Source organism: Nelumbo nucifera, chromosome 1 (assembly GCF_055504915.1).
Source record: "Nelumbo nucifera cultivar China Antique chromosome 1, China Antique-T2T, whole genome shotgun sequence".
NCBI lineage: Eukaryota > Viridiplantae > Streptophyta > Magnoliopsida > Proteales > Nelumbonaceae > Nelumbo > Nelumbo nucifera.
This window is the reverse complement of record NC_142649.1, coordinates 93,813,184-93,836,550: the sequence shown is the minus strand read 5'-3', so window position 1 is coordinate 93,836,550 and position 23,367 is coordinate 93,813,184. Positions and strand designations below refer to the sequence as shown.

At 38.7% G+C, this 23,367-nt stretch overlaps 1 protein-coding gene across 4 annotated transcripts in view; it reads left to right on the top strand.

Moving 5' to 3' along the window:
* Nucleotides 1-23,367, top strand: part of LOC104605514 (protein MICRORCHIDIA 2-like) — an 81,328-nt gene that overhangs the window by 28,369 nt on the left and 29,592 nt on the right. For all 4 annotated transcript variants that reach the window (XM_010270313.2, XM_010270314.3, XM_010270315.3 and 1 more), the window contains exons 7-10: nucleotides 10,649-10,724; nucleotides 15,647-15,725; nucleotides 15,866-15,994; nucleotides 16,580-16,678. In XM_010270313.2, the coding sequence (XP_010268615.1) occupies nucleotides 10,649-10,724; nucleotides 15,647-15,725; nucleotides 15,866-15,994; nucleotides 16,580-16,678 (383 nt within the window). The remainder of the gene's footprint in view (nucleotides 1-10,648; nucleotides 10,725-15,646; nucleotides 15,726-15,865; nucleotides 15,995-16,579; nucleotides 16,679-23,367) is intronic.

Here is a 23,367-nt window from a genome sequence, read left to right as displayed (position 1 = left end):
GTAGTACACTTCCTTTTTCCTTTCCTGATAGCAGTAGGGATATCAAGGTCTGGAAAGGATGGCTCCAAAGTAGGAATGGCAACGGGGCGGGGCGGGGTGGGGACGGGGAGCCCCCATCCCCGTCCCGGCGAAAATCCCCATCGCTGTCCCTGCTAACGGGGACAAGGTTATCCCCATTCCCATCCCCACGAGGATCTTGAAGGGATGAGAGATCCATCATATGGATGGCCGAACCCTGCAGGTAGGTTGGGCGAAATTTCAAAAAATTTCTCTCTCCCCATCTGGGAATCGCATTCCCTGTTTTAGAAAATCTGCATTTTCAAAGATCAATCTTAAACCCTAAACCGAACCATATCTGAAACCAAAAGGTAGTAGAGGGATATACCTGATACAGAGTAGCAGTAACTCCCAATGAAGGTGTTCACGCCCAAAGAAAATCTCCAAAGACTGCTCCCACTGAAGATGACACAGTGTAGGGTGGAGCAGAATCAACAATGTTCTTCCCAAGAACCGAACCCTTCAGTAAGAATTCGATGGAGGCTGTGAGCACGACTTCAGATCAGCCTTTCTCCAAAGACTAATATCAAGAACTTTTCTTGATTGCTCCTACAAGAATGGAGATCGAACTGGCAATGGCGGCAACAGGAGGAGAATGCAGGGAGAAGATGGCGCAGTCACACTATTGCTGTCTTCTCTCTGTGTGATCTAAGATCTGATGTCTGGGGTGTCTGAGTTTTTGGGATGATCTGAATGGTTCGCCCCCTCCTTTTATAGACTTAAAGAGATAAGCTCCTAATCCCATTAGGAGTTTCCTGATTCAAATCCTTATTTGAATCTGGACTCTCTTTAAGTGATAAGGATAGATCCTTATCTTATCTGCAGATTAGATAAGCTCTCATAATCTCATTAGGAGGTTTCCAGATTCAAATCTCTATTTGGATCTAGACACTATCCCTATCCTATCTACTGATCCAAATCCCAGACCCGCCCTTGTTTAACTAGTCATATTAGACCAGTTCGAAATGGGCTTTAGGCCCAATAAGTCCATGTGCTCAGTAACCTTCCAAACTGCTGCCTAGTTGGGCTTCTTTGTATGGCGTGGGACCCAAACATTGATATACACATCAGCCACATGGGTTCAGCCCAGCCTCTATTACAAGGTCTGGTTGAATACACTGTTATGGGCAGTGAACCCCTGAGCCCATCACCATGGGCTCTTAATGGGCCCAACACTTACACTAAGTGGTCCCTGGGCCAAGCCACCTTATAAAAACCCAGGGTCTGTGGGCAGATGCAAGATTAGCCCATCAGGTATTACCCTCAATAGTCTTACACTTAACCTCTCAGCCCATAATGATCAAACACTGCTCGACAAGAGAGGATCTCTCCCTCGACTGCAAGGAACTGTGCTGCACTCTCTACTCACATGGATCCCGGGAATTAAAACCTTTTTGCAAACATTTTGAAACCATAATATATATATATATATATATGTATATCCATATATAAACATATTTTGCAAAACAAATTTCAACGATCGAAATCGGCTGCCGGCAGTCTTGGTTTTCATTAGAGAGAGTGCATCCCCGATCATTACCTTTGTCCGACAAAGGGGCTGATCCTGTCACTATGATCACCCACTCAGATGAATTCTCAGACTGTCCCAACATACCCAGGTTTTGACCCCCTCTAAGGATCTCACTTATTGGCATATCAAAGACAGCCCAATCCGACACATAGTGCAGTATCATAATCGAGTCTAGGGTTTAGGTGTAACTTTCTAGTTTTTCCCATCAATCTCCAAGGTCTAGGGCAATATTAGAAATCTGGTCCGGTTCAGGGTTTCAAGTAAACTTACACTGTATGTGCCTTGGGTCTCACCTTGGTGGCTGAGACAAGCCACCCCAACCAACTTGGTGGCACATCAGTGTCAGCCTTGGCAGGATAAATCTCCCCAGACTTATCCAACAGCTGTGAACATTCTAAACTAACACGAGTCTCATATGTGTCCAGTTTAAGGGTATTACACAGAAACACACCATAAGAACATGAATCGAATATGTACTTTATTCATTTACAATAAATGTCATAATGTACATCATTCTGATTGGAGCTAAAGGCATACACTGTCGAACAGATCTCCATCCGTCTCCGCCTCGTCCCCGCTAATGGGGATGAAAATTTCCCCATCCTCGTCTCCGCGAGGGGGAAATCATCCCCATCCCCACCCCATTCGGGGCGGATCCCCAATGGGGAAAGTTGCCATCCCTACTCCAAAGGGGCTGTATCAGTACCTGGTGTCTCTTCTGTGACTAGAAGTGCAGGAGGCTCATGTGGTGTATGGGAAATAATTTGCTCATTTCTAGTTCTCTGTTGTTGGTACAACTTGGGATTAAAAAGAGCACGAGGAGGTAATGGATGAGGGATAGGAACACTGGAATGAGAATGAGATGACTGATCTTCCCTTGACTCATTTGAAGGAGGACTCTCAAAAGAAGACTCAACTAGGATAGGAAGGGGGAGAGCAAACAACTGTGACAAATTCTCCCCCTTTGGACAATGCCTCTCCTGAGAAGAATCATAAAAAGAAGAAAGCTCATCAAAGGTGACATCCATTGAGACATACCGAGTTCCGGTCTTCGGATCAAAACAACAATAATCCTTTTGTGTGGGGGAATAACCAAGGAAAATACACTTATGGGCTTTTAGTTCAAATTTATGTCTCTAGACACTTGGGATATGTACATAACAAGTGTAGCCAAAGACACGGAGTGGAATAAGAAAAAGATCCTTGCCCGGATAAAGAAGACTGAAGGGAGACTTAAACCCCAAAACCCTGGATGGCATATGGTTGATTAGGTAGGTTGTAGTGAGAACAACATCACCCCAAAATTTTGTAGGGACATGTAAGGCAAACATGATACTTCTTGCAACTTCAACAATATGCCAATTTTTTCTTTCAACAACTCCATTCTGTTCTGGGGTTCTAACATAGGAGCTTTGGTGAATAACCTCCAAATCAGTGAGATAACAGGTTAGGTTTATCTCAAAATATTCTTTTGCATTGTCAGATTGGGTTAGAACAAATTCATGGAATTGCCTCACAAGTCTGGGAACTTCATCACGGGACTTCATAAAAAATATCCAAGTGAATCGTGAAAAATCATCAATGAACAAGATAAAATATTTGTAGCCACCCATAGAAGGTAAGTGGTAAGGCCCCCACACATCAGAGTGCACAATATGGAATGGAGAAGAAGATCTTTCATTACTCAAAGGATAACTACTTCCACAAGGTTTTGACAACTCACAAGACTCACAATGAAGACCGGACAAATTAATTCCCTTAAACAGTTTTGGGAATAAATGACTTAATGCAGAAAAAGAAAGATGACCCAAACGAAAATGACATAACATGACTCGACTGACTGACTTTGAAGATGTAGATCCAAAAGCAACATTTCTAGGTTGTCCATGGCTCTGTCTAGGAGTGTCCAACAGATATATTCCATTCGCCTCGTGGCCACTCCCAACCACTTTCTGAGACTCCAGATCCTAAAAAACACAGTAGGAACGAAAGAAGGTTACACAGCAGTTCAAAGACTTAGGCTGCTTACAGATAACAAATTTGTATTTAGTTTGGGTACATGAAGAGCAGAAGGAAGGACCAAGGAATCTGTAGCCTTGATGGTGAAGGGATGGGAGATCCATCATATGGATGGCCGAACCCTACGGGAAGGTTGGGCAAAATTTCAAAAATTTCTTTACTCCCATCTGGGAATCCTATTCCCAATTTAGAAAATTGCATTTTTAATGTTCGTTCTTGTAACCAAACCGGACCAAATCTGAAACCAAGTTTAGGGAGGGATATACCTGATACAGAATCCACGCAAAAAGCTCCTCCCAACGTAGGTGTTCATGCCCAAAGAGTGTACCAAATCCTCCCTCCACTGAAGATGACACAGCTTGGGATGAGGTAGGATCAACAGGTAGTTCTTCACCAAGAACTTGTGATTCTTCAGCAAGAATCGAATGGGGTAGTGAGCACAGCTTCAAAATTGTTTCTTTCAGCAAGAAACAATATCAAGATCAAATCTTGATCCGATCCAAGAACTGGAGATTGAACAGGGTAGGGCGACAAGAGTAGGAAGAAAAAGAATTGATGGCAAGATCAGTCTAACTGAGTTGTCTTTTCTCTGTGTTGTGTGTCTTTTTCAGGTCCGCCTTGCTCTCTATTTATAGCCTTAAAGAGACAACCTCCTAATCTGATTAGGAGTTTCCTGATCCAAATCTTTATTTGGATTTGGACTCTTTAAGTGATAAGGATAATCCCTTATCTTCTGCAATTCAAGATCAATTTATTCCTAGTCAAATTAGGAGTTTCCTGATCCAAATCTTTATTTGGATCTGGACTCTTTAAGTGGATAAGAGTTATCCTCTTATCCTTATCTGCTGATCCAAACCCAGATCCACTCCTATTTAATTAATCCAATTAACCCAGTTCGAAATGGGCTTTTAGGCCCATTAATTTTTCAGGCTCACTTCCTTTCTAATGCTGGGTAGCTTGGCTCTCTTTGTATGGCGTGGAACCCTAACATTGATTTACACATCAGCCACATGGGTTCAGCCTAGCCTCTGTTACAAGGCCTGGCCGAATTCACTGTTGAATACGGTGAACCCCTGAGTCCATCACTATGGGCTCTTAATGGGCCCAACATTTACACTAAATGGTCATTGGGTCCAGCCATCTTATGAAGGCCCAAGGACTGTGGGCAGATGCAAGATTAGCCCATCAGGTATAACCCTCAATGGTCTTACACTTAACCTCTCAGCCCTTGATGATCAAACACTACCCGACAAGAGAGGATCTCTCCCTCGGCTGCAAGGTACAGTGTTGCACTCTCTACTCACATGGATCCCAAGAATTAAAACATTTTGTGAACATTTTGAAACCATAATATAAACAAGTATATAAATATATTTTGCAAAACCAAATTTCAAATACATTTGAAATTCACCGCCGGCATTTTAGGTTTCCATCAAAGAGAGTGCATTTTCCCAACCATTCAGTTTGTCCGACATGGGGCTGATCCTGTCACTATGATCACCCACTCAGATGAATTCTCGGACTGTCTCAACATACCCAGGTTTTGACCCCCTCTAAGGATCTCACTGATTGACACATCAAAGACAACCCAATCCGACACTTAGTGCAGTATCATAATCGAGTCTAGGGGTCAAGTGTAACATTCCAGTTTTTCCCATCTATTTCCAAGGTCCAAGGCAATACTGGAATTTTGGTTCGTTTTAGGGTTTCAAGAAAACCCACACTGCATGTACCTCAGGTCTCACCCTGGCAGCTGAGACAAGCCACCCCAACCAACTTGGCAGTACACCAGTGTCAGCCTTGGCAGGATAAATCTCCCTAGATCTATCCAACGGCTGTGAAGATTCTAAACTAACACGAGTCTCATATGTGTCCAGTTTAAGGGTATTACACAGAAACACACTACAATAACATGAATCAAATATGTAATTTATTCATTTACAATAAATGTCATAATGAACATCATGCTAATTGGAGCTAAGGGCATACATTGTCTAACAGATGGTTCCCTTACTGGAGATAGGAGCAAAGGAGCCATCGGCTAGGGTGATTTTGTCACGGCAGGGAGTAAATCATAAGCAACAAACAAAGTGGAAATGCTGGTCATATGATCAGAAGCACCATAATCAATAATCCAAGGGATCCTACGATTACCTGAGATAGTTGCATGATTGGCAGAAGCCTGCATACCTGAGTGAGCAAATGCAGAAGATGTTGAATTTCTTGGAGGGTTGGAAGAAGAGGCCACACCCTCTAGGTGACTGATCATCCTTCCAAACTTCTCATACTCTGCCTTCGTAGCTGCTAACTGCTCACTAGAATCTTCTCTTCAGTTAGACATTTGTTACTATCTTGACCAGCAATAATGTTGGCACCCCTTGCCTTCATATTATCAGACTTATTTTGAAAACGAAGAGGAAGAAGCTCTGGATGCAATTTCCAACACTTGTCTTTAGTGTGTTTTGGTTTCTTATTGTACTCACAAATGATTTTTTTCTTCCCTGGGCCAACTGGATTTCCTGTAACTCCCTTAGGTTTCACTCCCATATTAGCAAAGTGATCATTTAGACTAGCCCCTTGAACCTGGAATAGTCTCCTGCTTTCTTCACTACTTACCAAGGCATAGGCTTGAGACAGTGAAATGCTATCCTTGGATAAGATATTATGCTTTGTGATGTCATATTCTGGGTTCAGTCCTGTCAAAAACTCAAACACCCTGTTTCTCTCAACAAGTTTTCTGTAGGTCTCAGCATCATTATTGGTTTCCCAGGCTACAACTTCTATCAAATCAATTTCATGCCATAGAGACTTCAATATTGAGAAATAAACAGCTAAAGGTTTCTCCCCTTGTTTCAAATTCTTCACATCACTCCTCAACTTGTATGCTCTAGCTACATTTAATTTCTGGGAATAGGTTTCAGCAACACTATCCCCAATTTCCTTTGCTGAATTCATCCACAAATAGTGTTGACTAATCTGAGGTTGCATTGGATTCACAAGCCATCCAATTACAGTATAATTTTCTCGCATCCATTTTTCATAGGATGGGTCATCTTCCAGGGGAGCCTTTTTGTTCCCGGAAATAAAACCCCGTTTGCCTATACTGCAGATATGAATTTTTACTGATTGTGACCAAGCCAGATAATTAGTTTCATCTAGCTTGACTGTGGTCACAGCCAGTAGAGAGTCAGCAAAGGCTCCCAGAACCTGTTCGGATTCAGCAACATGCTTGTTTTCAACTTCTGAAGGGTCCATCTTCTTAAAATACTTCAAAAATAACTTCTAATATCTTCGAATAACAATCCATGAAGACAGAAGAAAAACTGTGTTGTGAGTCTACCTCTATGTAGCCATACTTGCTAACTGCGTCACACCCGGAACCCGGGAGAAATAGAGAAAACTCAGCTGCACCTTGTAGACTTCAAAGAACACCAAGCAACTTGAATCGATCTTCAAGATGAAGAATAAGAAGTCTTTTAGTCACTGAGTGCCCAGGTCAAACTCCCTGTGGGGCCCACAATCAAATTTCTCCATAAAATTAGGGTTTCGGGCAACACACTTGAAACTGTCAGGAGGACAACAAAACCAGTCCCCTTCTCTCCAGAAACCACTAACAACTGGGCTGAAATAGGTTTCTTTAACTATTCATCCGATTCAGTTCTCCATATACACTGTGTATGGGAAAAAAGAGGTGAAAAAGAGAAGAAGAAGAGCCTGCTCTGATACCTAGAAGAAAAACATCCTTTTGAAATGAAAGGACTGTTTGAAATATTGCAGAAAATTGATTGAAAGTAGCAGAAATCAGGTTTCAAGAAGAGAGAAGAGGAAGAAGGTGGCGGCAATAAGGGTTCAGGGAGAGATCGAACATAATCTCCTCTTATACCCCTAATCCCATTTCATTAACTTAAACTTTAGTAATTTACAGAGAGGGCCCTGGTTGGGCAGAAAATTAAAAAAAACATAACATAAGAGAAATAAAAGCCCAAATAAGGCCCATTACTGCAAAGAAATAAAAAGATAAAAATGGGCAAACAGCCTATGGGCCATTTGGCCCATCTTCTCTACAGAAACAAAGGTGATGGACATAAGTACATAACATAAGAGTGCTAAAAAATTAAGAAAACAGAAGAGGAACATGTATGGGCTTTGCTGTTTAGAGATTGCTGAAACATGGGAAAACAACAAATAGATAGAGGAAGATGGACAAAAAAATTGAAACGACAATTGTGGAATAAAAAAGATTAACCTAATATCCAACAGAGAATCCCTAATCCCTATTAAGTTTTTCTAGGAGTAATCCCTAATCCCTATTAGGTTTTTCTAGGAGTCGGTACCTAGAGTTGGAGTCAGCACCTTCGTAAGTTTGGACTCAGCACTAAACACATCTGTAGAGAAAACTCTTCATTCATTTAATCAATGGCTTGAATAAACTAATATCCCAATACATGGAGTGTTTATTAGAAAAATACAAAGGCCGATCTAAGATCTACAGAATTTTTGATTTTCCTGAACGTGAAAAGAACTAAAAAAACTTGCATTTAAAAATCCTATTTAAAACAACTAGAAGATCAAAGGTAAATCTTTGACGGGATTATGGGAAGAGTGTTAAGTTCCATAGGAAGATCCAAAGGCTAAAAGGCAAAATTAAAGAGTGGAATAGGGAACATTTTGGGAGAGTGGAGGAGAGGAAGTTAAATGTTACCTCCAAAAACATTTTGGGATCCCCTTTCTTCCTTCCTTTTTACCTTGATAACAGATGTGTTTAGTAGGCTTATTCTTGTGAGTTGATACTATGGATTTGATTAGAGGCTGGAGGGTAAGGTACAGAGGGCACTGTCCTAACACACTTATTGTTTGTAGATGATACAATCATTTTCTATGAGACAGGAGACCCATGGAAGGCAAGAAACTTGAAACAAGTGATAAAGCTGTTTGAATTCACTTCTAAGTTGAAGTTTAATTTTGAAAAGAATTGTGTAGTGGGTCTGAAGTCAGCAGCTTGGAAGAGAAATTATATCTCCCTTTCTTCCTTCCTTTTCCTCTCTTTTGGTTTCAGCTGGAATTTGGGTTTTAGGAGGGATTTGAGAGACTTTGAGCTTGATCAGGTTGCTTTGCTCCTCAACTCCTTGGATCTAGTTTGTTTGGATCCTTCCAAACCTGATGGTTGCATTTGGATTCCTAGCTCGTCGGGCTCCTTTACTTGTGCTTCCTTCTTTTCCTCCTTGTGCCCAGTTCCTAATTCCCAGCCTTCTTTAGCAAGGAACTTTGGTCCAAACCTATCCCTCCAAGAGTGGGAGCTCTTTGTTTTTTGATGAATGATAATAAATTTATTAATTCAGAAGCAGATTTAGAGTGAGTTCATACAAAATCCTAGGGAGAGGCGCGAGCTGCAGCCCCTCCTTGAATCTTACAAGTAAGAGTGGGAGCTCTTTGTTGGGAAGTGTCTCTTGGAAAATTAATTACCTTGGATGTCTTGCAAGTTAAAAGACCTAATCTTTGTATCTCCCCTAACTGATGTACCCTCTGCAAAGCAGATGGGGAAAGTTGCCACCATTTACTAATATCTTGCCCTGTTGTGGCTGGTCTTTGGGAGAAGCTCTTTGGTCTTTTTGGTTGCAGGTGGACTGAACTGGTGCAGATCAGTAGTCTTTTTGTCCCTTCAACCTTCTTCTGGCGGAAGAGAAGGGGTAGAGTCTTGTGGAGGTGCGCTAGAGCTGCCCTAATGTGGACTGTTTGGGAGGAAAGGAATGCTAGAATCTTCAATGACAAGGAAAAGGATGAGTCTAGTATTTGGGAAAGCACTCTAAATAGGACTATAAATTGGGTAAAGTCCTTGGACCTCTTTTCACCCTTCTCCTTTGATGACATCTGGAGAAATTGGGAGCAAGTTGCCAACAATTCTGCTGCAAGAAACAAACCTTTGGTGGAGTGGAGACCTCCTGAAGTAGGTGTTATTAAGTTAAACATTGATGGCAGTAGTATTGGTTACCCAGGGCCATCTGGCGTTGGGGGAGTCTTCAGAAATGCTGAGGGCCAGGTTGTAGCCCTATTTTCTGGTCCTATAGGTGAGGGAGACTCAGTTAATGCATAAGTTCAAGCTGTAGTTAAAGGGTCAGAGATTGCAAAGGATCTGGGTGTTGGAAACTTGTTAATTGAGGGCGACTCTAAACTGGTTATCGAATGGCTGAAAGAGCTGGAAACTATAGCTTGGTCCTATAGTGGGGCTATAAGAAGGTTCAAATGCTTAACTACTAATATAACAGTCAGAGTTCAATGGGAAAGAAGATCGGCAAATTAGATGGCAGATTTTCTAGCCAAACAAGGGGCATATAGAAACCCTTTCTTTTGGGATCAATTGTAAACTGTGTTGTAGTTTAGAGGCGGCAACTCACGCCTCTTTATGGGGAGCTTGCTCTATGTAACCTTTTACTTGTGTTTTTTAATCAATAAAGTTATATTACTTATATAAAAAAGGTAAATCTTGAGGAATGACCCATTATTCAGTATATATTGTGAATCCAATCAGAGATTTGATTGGGAGAATCAAATCCAAATTATGTAGGCTAGGCTCCCTTGAGTTAGACAGGTATTATGCTTTCTGAAGTGAGTGAAGTTTGTGAGCCTTGGCACTTGACTCAATGACTTGTTAACTTTACTGCTGCAGCTTTTTGGGCCCATGGAATTAGAAATGACTTATGTGAATTTGTGATGTTGAAATGCTAGTCTGTAGTGACAGCCACATGAATATCCATATATACCATAGAGAAGTATGCATTTACCTTTCCCTAGATTTTCATAGAGAAGTCTGTTGTGACAGCCACATGGAATTAGACAGGACTTATGTTAAAGTTGGGGTCTGTTTTGAATTAAGCGACTATTATGTGTGTACATACCTTTTATTTTTAGTTTGTATTTCCATAGGGAATTTTGAGTGCTTTGTGTAGTCATTCCTGCTTTATCTCTTCTATTTGGTTTAGTTTCCTTCTTTCTTTCTTTCCTTTTTTTGGAAATCTGATCAGGCATCTTCATTTTTTTTCCTAGATGGCAATGGATTCAAGACAAGTACCATGCGTCTAGGTGCTGATGTTATTGTGTTTAGTCGAGCAACTAATGGAAGGTGGTTTCTGTCTATTGTTAAGTTGGATACAGTTTACATATTTTTTTGGTTGACAAATAGATTATCTTTTCTATTTCAATGAGATTCTTAAAATTGAATTGTGTGGGAAATCAGATGTTGTTTCTTTTTAAAAATGTTTTCCTTTTATTTTCTTATTGGTAATAGTGTATAATTTATGCTAATAAAGAAAAACATATCGAGGATACAAAGGGAAAGAAAATCAAATAAAAGAGGAAAAATGTGAAATCCCTTGGACCTAACACCATCAATAGTATATCATTCAAACTAAAAAAGCTCTAGAAGAATTCCCCCCTCCCCTCTGTATATAAACAAGCAAATCCAGAAACTGGGTAGAAATAAGCAAGAAACAGAAAAGGAAGGTTTGGTGAGGCAGGTTTTATGCAAATCTAAGGCCCCAGTGAATCCAAGAAAGTTAAAAGGGAACTAATAAAGTAATAATGGACAGCTGATTTAATGGAGGTAAGGAATCTGAAGGATTTAATGATTCACTTTGAGAGGGCCTCAAATTTGAAGGTAAATTTTGAGAAGAGCTTTGTTGTGGGAGTTCATTTGAACAAAGAGGAGATGGAGTCTATAGCAGCCTTATTAGAATGCACTTGCTCTCAGTGGCCTCTATCCTACCTAGGACTTCCATTAGGTGCAAATCCAAAGGAAAGTAGGTTCTGGAACCCGGTGGTGGAAAAATTCGAAAAAAGATTGGCAGCTTGGAAGAGAAGCTATATTTCCATGGGTGGTAGAGTTACTTTGATTAAAGCAACTTTAGCAAACTTGCCTTTATACTTCTTGTCAATCTTTAGAATTTCTAAAAGGGAGGCAAAAAGGTTGGAAAAACTGATGAGGGACTTCTTATGGGAACCTGGAGAAGAGAAAAAGATCACTTGATTAGATGGGAGGTGGTGAGTCGGAGCAAAAAAGGAGGCCTAGGCTTAGGGAATGTGGTGAGTAAGAATGAGGCTCTTTTTGGTAAATGGCTTTGGAGGTGGCCCCTGGAGAGGGAGAGGTTGTGGCATGAAGTAGTGAAAAGTATCCATGGCTGTTTTGAATTAGGTTGGGATGCAGGGGTATCACGAAGGGCTTTGCTCACAACAGCTTGGAAGGCTATCTCTGGCATTCTCCCTAAATTCCTCAATTTTGTTTGGTACGATGCTTGTTCTGGAAACTCCATTCTTTTTTGGGAAGATACTTGGGTGAGCACTCAACCCCTAAAAAACTGTTTCCCTTCTCTCTATTCCATCTCCTTCTTTAAAAAGAAACCCATTTCATGGTTCCTTTCCCCCCTGGTTTGCCCTTTGGCTTTAAACTGGGATTTTGGGTTTCGAAGAGGGTTAAGGGGTGAAGAGTTTCATTGTGTTTCAGAGCTTTTGTTGCTTCTAGATTTGGTGTGTCTGGACCCCACTAACCTGGATAAAAGAGTTTGGTTCCTAACCCCGGTTGGCTCTTTCACTTGTGCATCTTTCTTTAAAGCCCTTTGCTCTAACCCTTCCTTTTAGGTCTTCCCTGTTAAAGAGGTTTGGTCAAGGCCAATACCCCCCAAAATAGCAGTGTTCTGTTGGGAAGCCTATGTGTAAAGTGAAGGGTGAGGACTGTAATCATTTGCTGATATTGTGCTCCTTTGCTGCCAATATTTGGAACTGGGTTGTTTCCTTATTTGGGTGCAGGTGTTACTTTCCCTCTGAAGTAAAGCTGCTGTTCACTCCAGCTACTCTTGGGAGATTGACAAAAAGAGGGAAGCTAATGTGGAAATGTATCAGAGCCGCTACCTTGTGGATTTTATGAGAGGAGAGAAATGCTAGAATATTTCAAGAAAAGGAAAGAAGTCTTGCTGAAATCAAGGAATGCATATTGACAAGGACAATCTCATGGTTGAAATCTTCACAATTGTTGGCAGATTTCTCCTTTGATGACTTAAGGAGAATCTGGGAAGCAGTGGCTTCTACAGTCTCCACCAAGAACAAATCACAAGTTGAATGGAAACACCCACCGGATGGAGTGGTAAAATTGAATTTTGATGGCAGCTGCCAAGGTAACCCAGGGCCATCCAGAAATGGTGGAATTCTGAGAGACAAAGACAGCAATATGTTGTTGTCCCTTTTTTCAGGACCAGTGGCTGAAGGTGATTCTGTAAGGGCAGAGTTACTAGCAGCGGTACAAGGTATACAGATGGCTAGTCAAATTGGAGTGAACAATTTGTTAGGAGAAGGGGATTCCAAGGTAGTAGTGAGCTGGCTGAATAGCCCAGATACAGCTTGTTGGGGCTACAGGGATCTGTTAAAGAAAGTTAAATGGATGACAAGAAATATGACTGTCAGGTTTCAGTGGGTCAGTAGATCAGAAAATGCAATGGCTGATTCTCTGGCCAAGCAAGGGGTGTCAAGGGGAGATCTGTTTTGGGCTACTTTGTAATATGTGTTTCAGGCTTGGGCATGTTTAGTGTATATGATTCAGTCCTCGGGGGAGGTAACATCTCGTGCCTCTTCCTAGGCTGGTTGTATTTCCGTTATTTGAATTAATAAAATTAGTCTCATTTATCAAAAACAAAAAAGGACAGCTGATTCACATCACAAAGGTTTTTTCTAGGTTGAAAGATGGTCTTACTAGTGCAGGTCCAAGTAGTAAGTTCAAGAGGGTCTACAGAAGGAAAAGAACAAAAGATAAAAAACCTGCTTGATTAGTGCAGAAGCCAGAGAGATTCCTTTGGTCCAGATTCCAGATTGTTGTAATGATGAATCTCTTTCTGATGCTCATACTGAAGAAGTGGTTTCTAGAAAGAGATTTGAAACCAACTTCAGTGATTCAAATTCTATGGAAGAAAATATGGACAAAAGGGATTCAGAACCAACTTCAGGTTTTCAAAAAGAAGCTTTACTAGGGGAAAAGAAGGTGGAGGGGAATAAGGACGATTTAGAGGAAAAGACTGCAAAAAGGGTAGAGAATGATGAGGAAGCGATTATTGATTGAATGAGGAAAAGAAAAGGAAATTTAGACTTGGAAAAAATTGTGGAAACTGAAGTCCAATTTAGCAAGATTTTAAGGTTATCGTTTTTGCAGGGTAGGAATTTGTGAGAAAATTGTTCCAGTATTTGGAAGAAATCTCTTTTGAACAAGGAAATCTTTAAGGGGAAGAAGAGCTGATTGGTGAAAGTAGTTAGTTCTGTTTATCATGCAAAAAGCTTAAGAGTTGGAGCTTATCAGGAGTTTTAGGGTTGGCCGAGATAATATCTGTATCTCACACTTCCAGTATGCAGACAGCACCATTTTCCTTCTTTAAGGTAATGTATATTATGTCCAAAACCTCAGTAGGACACTGACGTGCTTTGGAGCAATGACAGGGCTGAGGACTAACCTTGATAAGAGCAATATAATTGGCATAAACACCTCCCCTGAAGTGTTGTGTGAGCTGCAGGAAGCTTTGGGTTGTAGGATTGAAACTTGGCCTATAACCTATTTGGGCCTTCCTCTAGGATGCAATCCCAAGGCCATGGGATTTTGGGATCCCCATTGTGGAGACTTGTGAGAAACACTTGCAAGTTGAAAAAGAAATTACATCTCAAAATTTGGTAGACTTACCTTGATTAGGTCCACCCTTTCTAACCTCCTTACCTACTATCTTTCTCTTCAGAATCCTGGCCAAGGTGAGGAAAGTCTTAGAAAAATTGCAATGGAACTTCTTGTGGGATGGAGGAGGTGAAAGGGGAGACCACTTGGTGAATTGGGATATACTTTGCACTCTTAAGGAAAAAGGAGGTTTCAGGCTGGGACATTTAGAGGAAATGAATCTTGCTCTCCTTGGGAAATGGCTTTGGAGATTCAAGAAGGATCAGAACTCCCTATGGGCTTCAGTTATCTCCAGGAAGTATGGTTGGAGAAGTCTTGGAGGAGGCAACGACAGCTTCTACTTGAGGTTTCTGCAGCCAATCCCTGTAAACCCTAGATTCCTTTTCTCCCTGCTTCAAGTTCAGGCTAGGTACCGGTGACAATATCAGGCTCCAGCCTGATCTTTGGTGAGGAGATAGACCACTCGTGGAGGTCTTCCCATCCCTCTATAGGCTAGTCCAAAATAAACACACCCTAGTATCTTCTACTGTGCTTCAAGATAATTGTAGTCTGTTCTATAACTTCCACTTTAGAAGAACCTTGAAATACTCTGAGATTGAAGAACTTTAATCCCTCATTTCCCAGCTCTCAGAGGTCTTCATTTCTAACTCTATCCTGGATACGCTAATCTGGTCCCTAACCCCAATGGCACCCTTATTACTAAGTCTTTTTTCCACCAGCTTGTTGTCACCTCCAGCTCCACAACTCCTACTTTTCCAGCTAAAAGGATCTGGCTCTCTTAAATCTGCCTGAGGTTTTCCTTCTTCGGTTGGGAGGTGGCTTGGGGAAGGCTGAATACTTTTGACACCCTCCCAGAAAAGAAAAAAAAAAAAAGAGAGAGAGGGTCTTCTTATCTCCCCATGTTTGTATTATCTATTGTGTAAGGAAGGCCCTTGTTAGATTTTGGCTGCTCTTTTTTGGGATACCCATGGGTTTGTATTTACCTTACTACTAACATGTTAATGTATCTTTTTTTTAGTTTATACCTTTAAAATATTGTATAATACCCACATCTTATTTATATTTTTTGAAATAGGTAGAAGCCCTTTGTATGTTTTCTTGTGGTCAACCTCACAATTAATACTAAAAGCTACATGTTTTCTAAATTGATTCTCTTTATAACCACTGATTTGGTTTACTCTTTCATACAGTTAATATTTAGATGCTGGTTGTTTACTCCTAATTCTCGTTGTTGTCTAACTTTGTTTACAATTTTACATGCATGTTTTACTTTGCTGGTTGTTTACTCCTAATTCTCGTTGTTGTCTAACTTTGTTTACAATTTTACATGCATGTTTTACTTCTAGCCATGCAACACAAAGTGTTGGTCTTCTCTCATACACCTTTTTGAGGAGAACTGGACAGGATGATGTGATTGTTCCAATGGTGATTTTTTTTTTCTTTTGTTTCTTCCTCTTTTTTGTCTTATTCTTTTTTCTTTTTAATGGGAAATGATTTCCAAATAATCTGTTCTGGATTGTATTATTTTTTTCTTTCTCAAACTCCAAACTTGATCTTCAATGCAGGTTGATTTTGAACTTTCTGAGCATTGTGCAGAACCAATAATTTTCAGCTCACAAGATGATTGGGCTGCAAACTTGAAAATTATCTTGGGATGGTCTCCCTTTGGGTCAAAGGAGGAGCTTATGCTGCAGGTTCTTTTGAGTAAATGTTTTTCTTTCCTAAGTGGTGATTGTGTTCTATTACTTGGTCTTGAACTCTTGATAGAATTCTACATTCTACCATATGCGTGCTTTCTTTCATGATGATAACTGCTCTTCTTCCCCAGCTGTATTGCCCTCACTGTTTTATCTTCTTTAATATACAATCTTTTTTTTTTAGAATTGCCCAAAATGTGTAGGCTTTGTTTTGTCCACCAAGCAGCTCTTGGGGTGTTCCCTTGTCAACTTATTCTTATATATTCTCCTTGTACTTTAAAGAGTTTTCTTTAGTGCACTCTGTTAATTGGTTCTCATCACTTATATTGCAATCTGTTCAAGGCCCTACTTTTATTTTGTTATATATTTTACTTTTTGGACCTGTTACGTACCTTTTCTTTTGGTATACCATGCTTTATTTTCATTGATTGAGTTTAACAATGAAATGAATGGTAAATTTGTGCTTGTTTGTTCTACTGACTTGCTTCATTTTCTCCAGAATTATTAATAGGATAGGTTTTGCATAAGGTTGTAGAATGTAATTTCACTGCACTTGAACTAATATATTTTTCCTCATTTCAGTTTGATGATATTGGACCTCATGGAACAAAAATTATAATATTCAACCTATGGCTTAATGATGATGGCTTGCTGGAATTGGATTTTGATAATGATGATGAGGTATGTTGGGTTCTATTTAGTGATGCATTTGCTGTTACTTTTATGTCTCTTCATATACGTGGCCCCTCTCTCTCTCTCTCTCTCTCTCTCTCTCTTTCTTTCTCTCTTGCATGAGCTAACTAACAGGAGACACGATGCTGGTCTAGTCCAGCAATTGCAAAACTTAGGCAACTCTTTGCGTAGGTGATTACTAGGTGTTGTCTATTAAATGTTGTGTAGTAAATGATGCTAAAGTTTTCCATACATATATCAGAAAACATTTCCCTTAGAAAAATAAAGATATTTCTATTTTTTGTCTCTATTATGGCAATATATGGATCAGATTTGGATTGGATCCAAGTATATTGAAAATTTAATTGATCCATATTTGCAATATGTATTCTGTCCTTAATAAAATATAAAATATCTTTCATAATTTAATGTGCCTTGAACCTACATTTTTGTAGTCAGGAAATAGGAAGACAGTACTCAAACAAATGTTATTAACATAAGTACATTCTTATATGCATAGATATACAAACTGATGTTATTAGTAGGTATACATACACTAAGATATACTCACAATACATACACACATACAGAGGAGGGGGATCTATCATATCACTTTAGATTCTTCTCCAGTATGCTGTCCTATTTATACTTTGTGGAGAGAACTATCAGGACTGGCCATTAGACTGTGGGTTCTTTGTTTTAGCCAATGTTTTAAAAACCAACCAGGAAACAGTACCACTTTTTCTTCCAGGTCCCAGATCAGTGGTTCAACCACTGGGTCAAGTGGATCAGTCTGTGATGTCATAAATATATTAATGTTTAAATTCTAAAAAATAGATAAAATGAAGAAAATGTAAAAAGTGCCAAAACAGAAGTTAGAAGAATGATTGATAAGAGGAAAAAAGAGGGAGAAGTTAGAAGAAAAAAAACCCTCTTTTGTTCACTGATATTGCCTAAACAATCAAAGAAAAAAAGGAAGAGAATCATTTGTTATTGCCTAAACAACCAAAGAAATTAAGAGCACCTCTTTCTTTCACTGCTATTGCATAAACAACCAAAGAAGAAAGAAAGAGGATCATCTGCTATTGCCTAAATGTCCCAAGAAATTAAGAACCCTGGTTCGTTCACTGCTATTACCGAAACAATCAAAAAACAAAAGGAAATGGACCTTCTTTTATTGTTAAGAACCCTTCTTCCTTTAGCTGCTATTGCCTAAGCAATCAAAGAAAAAAATGCATAGGATCATCTTTTATTACATCCTCTAATTAACTCCAGAACTGTTCCCAGAAGACAACATTGTTCCCCAAAGCATTGTAAGACCAATGTCCATAGTTGATGAGAGAATTTGTGGTGAATATGAAGGTGATTCGAAGATTCTGTGTATTCATTGCACAAGGAACGGGCATTATTGTCCAGAATCATTCCTCTTCTTACTATCAGAGTAGCAGGTCTTTTGTTAAGCATCTACCAACTGAAGTCATCCAAACCAAGAAAGCCACCTTTTGATGGGAAGCCAGAGTTCCATATTTTAGTTAGCCCCAGGAAAGTGATTAGATTGTAATTTGCCCTTTTTGATTTCCACACCCTTTCATCCTCTTCCATTGGGTTTGACTTGATGAATTGCAAGTTTTCAACTGTCTTGTTAATTAAACCATTGAGTTTATTTCTCGAATCCCAATTGCTCATATTTCTTTTGAATGATGGTCCTCATATCACTTCATTAGTCATCAGCTCAAATCAATCCTCCATTTCAACATTTCTGTGTTGGGCTATTTCATATAAGGTAGGAACTTGCTCTTCATGCGTAGATTCTCTGCGTCACTTTAACAGTCCAGAGTTTCACCCTTCTACCATCTCCAATCTTACATTTGATTCCCTTTAGGAAAGCAGAGAGTATTTTCTGAATGCCACCCCAATCCTACACCCCAATGGAGAAAGAGAAGGTCTTGTATCCCATCAATTGTTGCTAAAGCCATAACCACTTACCACGAAGTGCTTTGTTTGTTTTCCTTATTTTTCCAAGTCCCAGCCTACCAAATTTTGTTGCCATGCAAACCTTGTTCCAATTCACAAAGTAGAATTTGGAGCTATCATTCCAGCCAACCCATAAAAAATCTCATTTCTTTTATCCATTTGCTTTGCCACTGATGAGGAAGTTTGAAATAGGGACAAATGATATATTGGGAAGGATGAAAGTACACTTGTTAAAAGTGTGAGTTTGTCCCCTTTTGAGAGATATTTTGATTTACACATGGCTAGATTCTTGTCAAATCTTTCAACAACATCCCATATCTTCCTGGAATTGCATTTTGCACCAAGAGGTAGTACCAACTATGAGGTTGGTAACTTTCCAAGTAAGCTCGGTCTTGGATAGGTTTATTTCCAAATTTAATGCTGTCTCAGACTCTCAATCCATATTAAGATATGCCCCAAGTAGATAATTTGGTGTAGAGATGCATCACAGAGGACTAGGGTATCATCTACAAACTGGGGTGATGGATATTTTCTCTGGGTTCTTACCCAACTTAAAGTCCTAAATGAAACCACCTTCAACTGCTATATATGTCAAGGTTCAAAAAATCGACATGTATCGGCCTGTATCGGCTGATACGTATCGTATCGGGAGCACCCCGATACGCCCCTACAGAGGGTGTATCGGGGTTTTGACTGGTTCAGGAAGTGGAGGAACCTTAAACCGCCCCCCCTGAACTGGATTTGAAAAAAAAAAACAGTTAAAAAAAGTAAAAAAAGTAAAAAAAGTACTGATACTACCCGATACGCCCCTACCGGCGTATCGATATTTAGAACCTTGATTCTACATAATGTTTCCATCACATAGATAAAAAGAGAAGGTGAAATTGAGTTTCCTTGTCTCAATCCTCCTAAGCTTTTAAATCTTCCATATGAAGCATTATTGAATAGGATAGATAAGGCTGGTGTAGAAATACATATCTTGAACTGGTTTCTTTGTTTGGATGGCAATTTCATTCCTTCCCAAATGTAGTATAAGAAGCTCCAACTAACATGATCATAATCTTTTCCTAAATTTGCCTTAAATAAGTTTCCATTTCTTCCTTCTCTTTGCTGTGAGTCAAATAAGCTCATTGGCAATAAGAGTGCCATTCAAAATTTGCCTTCTGTCCACAAAATCACCATGACAAGAGGAAATGATTTTGCCCATTACTTTCTTCATTTTTAATGTCGAGGCTTTAGAGAGGATTTTATGAACACTTTGGGCCCAAAGTGATAAATGTGGAGAATCATAAAAAAAAGTGATAAATGTGGAGTTTAAACACCTTTAAAGAGTAGCTTTTGAGTGAAATTCTTCAAAAACTTTCAGTAGATCTTTTTGGAGGTAGTTTCAACCATTCTTATAAAATTTCATTGTGAAGCCATTATGTCCTAGTGCTTTATCTCCTTCCATTTGTTTTATTGCTTCCCAAACTTCCTTGTCAGAGAAAAGCTTTTCCAATTCTAGTGCTTCCTCATTAGAGATGTTGTCTATGTGTAACCCATTTAGCCTAGGGTGAATGGGTTAAACATAAATAGAATTTATGATGAGGAAGCACTTGAACTGGAAAAACCATTCGTTGAAGAGGAAATATGAACATGGAAGGTGACAAGGCACCAGGTCTTCATGGGCTTTATAGAATTTTTTATGAGATTGCTTGGCAATTTCTCAAACAAGACATAATGAGAGTATTTGAGATTTTCATTCGAAGGCTGCTCTAGAAAGATTTTTTTTTTTTGATGAGCAACACAAAAACAGAATTTTATTAAGGATAATAACCAGCAGAATACAACAAGAAGTTGTGAGAAAAAGCAAACCCATTACAGAATTAATCCCCCATCTGAACTACAAATATGCTCAAAACGTCTGTTCTCTGAGACCCCTGCTTAGTAAGACCATCTGCCAAGCTGTTGGCTGATCTTCTGACCAATCTAATTTGAACATTCATATCTTCATATCTTTTGAAAGCCATTTAAAGCGCTGGAACTCATATATCAACTGCTAAGTTACTTCACCTTTTTTCAGCCATCCCACTACAATCTTCGAGTCACCTTCAATGATCAGCCTACCAACTCCCATTTCCTTGGATTTCTCAATCCCAAAGAGTGCTGCTAGGAATTCTGCTCTGGCTGAACCACCCTGCTCAATAGCACCACCCTTATCTCTTAGTACTCCTCCAATTACTAAGGGACCTCCACACTGCTACCATCAAAATTCAGTTTCAACCATCCTTCGACTGGGAGTGACCAAACCTCTAGAATGATGTTTTAACTGTACTTTCATTACTTTGGTCCTAAAGAAAGAAGGAACTTATGAATAAAAGACTATAGGCCCATTTGTCTAATTGGGACTGTCTGTAGAATCCTCTCTGAAGTCTTGGCCTCAAAAGTGAAGCAAGTTATAGGCAAAATCCTTTCTGATTCACAAGGGCCTTTGTAAAGGGGAAACAAATATTAGATGGAGTTCTTAACTTATTGAATCTGACCAAGACCACCCAAATGCAACGACCTTCCCAGCCTCAACTTGGGGCTTCTTGGCTGCTATCAGATTCCTTCTTGAGAACAGTTTCAACATCTTTTGTTTCTGGATGTGAAAAGGAATAAACCAGCATTCAATCTTCTAACATCAATAAGACCCCCATCACACCACTCTGTTTTTTCCCAACCCAAAACATCAAGTTCTTCCTGATCAGAATTGATAAACCTAACCACTAGACATGACTCTAGCCATTTCAATCTTTCCTTCAACCTGTCAACCTCCTTTACAACAACTCCAACCAACACCATTGCAAGTTCTGCACAACCTAAAACGATTCAACAGCAGAGCATAGTTATCAAGGTGACGCCTTAGGTGAAGGTGTTCTTGGAGGGTCACCTTGTCCAAACGCCTTAGGTGATAAGGTGTTTGTCCAAAGAAATGCTGCTGAAAGAAGGTCTTGATCTCCCAGATTGGAGGTGCTGTTTTTGCAATATACAAGTAGAACCTTCCGGGCATCTCTTCCTTCATTGCAAGTTTAGTTCTGCAGTTTGGTCACACTTCTTCAAATCCCTGAATCTAAGCTGGTGCATGTTGGCCTCAGAGCTCTTCTAGAGCTGTGGCATATTCAGGAGCTGTCGAAGAAGGAAAGTTATGCTGGACTTTCATCCCTCCGGCAGTGCTGTGGGCTGTGTGGTCAGAAAGGAACAATAGGATTTTTGAGAAAAAATCTACTACTGAAGCCAAGGTCATTAACTTGGCAATAGAGATTTTGAGAAGTTGGATGTCTATACATACTGTTTTTAGAGAGAGTATATTTGATTATACTTTTTTGAGGATGGCCATTTTTTGAGGTCCTTCATTTTGTACAGATTCTCATTGTACACAGGACCTTATATTAATACAAGCATACTTTACCTTTTTCAAAAAAAAAAAAATATGCAAGACACCATTCAATATTTTTATGTTTTTAATAGTAGTACAGTAGATACTATTAGACTAAATTATTCGTATTGTGGGTTTATAGTATAAATATTATTATTCTTATACTATTTTTTATTATTTTCTTATTTATTTGGGTTTAATCAACGCATAAGTCTTGAACCCTTTAGGACTTCAAAAACAATCAATAGGACTTCTTATTTTTCTTTCCTTATGTTTTGTATCTTTTCTTTCCTTTAATATTTTTCTTCTCATAAATACGGGGTTTATACTTATTTCATGAGAATTATGGTAATTATTGTTAAAGATCACTACTTATTACTATGAACAAGGTTTCAAATGTCGATGTCGATGGAAATGTCGCTTACCAAAATATAGGACATATGCCGGAAATGTCAGAAATGTCGAGGGGAAATATTGTAAAAATTAGAGACGTTGTGGAAATATTATGAAATATGTGGAAATATGCAATGATATTTTGTAAAATGATAAAAGAAGCATTAATACATATTTCTAGACTATTATCTTATTCCCAACCATTATATAAAGCTAAGAAACTATGATCAATAACAAATTAGTAAATGAGGATTTACTGATTTATTATGCATTTTGATGTTTTTACATGGTTATCTGATATTTTCTTTTCTTATTTTTAATTCTGATTCATTATAAATTCTAATATATTTATTTCACACTAGTAAATAGAAATACATTTATTCTGATTTTTTTAAATATTAAAGTTATAATACATTATGCTTTACTATAAATTTAATAAACTGATTCTCCTTTTTGTAGTATGAAGATTATGATAAATTCTGATTTCTTATAAAACTTAATGAATTTATTATGATTTTTAATACTAAAATTATAATAAATTATGATTTAGTATAAAATTTAATAAATTTATTCTGATTTTTTATATTAAATGTAGAATATGATTTATTATAAAATTTAATAAGCATTTTCTGATTTTAATAAATATTTTAAAAAATACTAACTAGTTAATATTTTATTACTTGAAAAATATTTTATGTTTTATATTATAAAGTAATTAATTTATTCTTTTGTTTTTATATTTTGTTAATTCTTTTTTATAAATAGTTTATTTGAAATATAAATAGAAATTATTAATGGAATACTTTATATTAATATACTATATTATAATAATATAATATACTAATATATTATATTATTAATTTACATTAGTCGACATCTTGTCGACATAATAGGAAAAGCTGTCTTTTTTTTTGTTATTTGGACCGATTTGGTC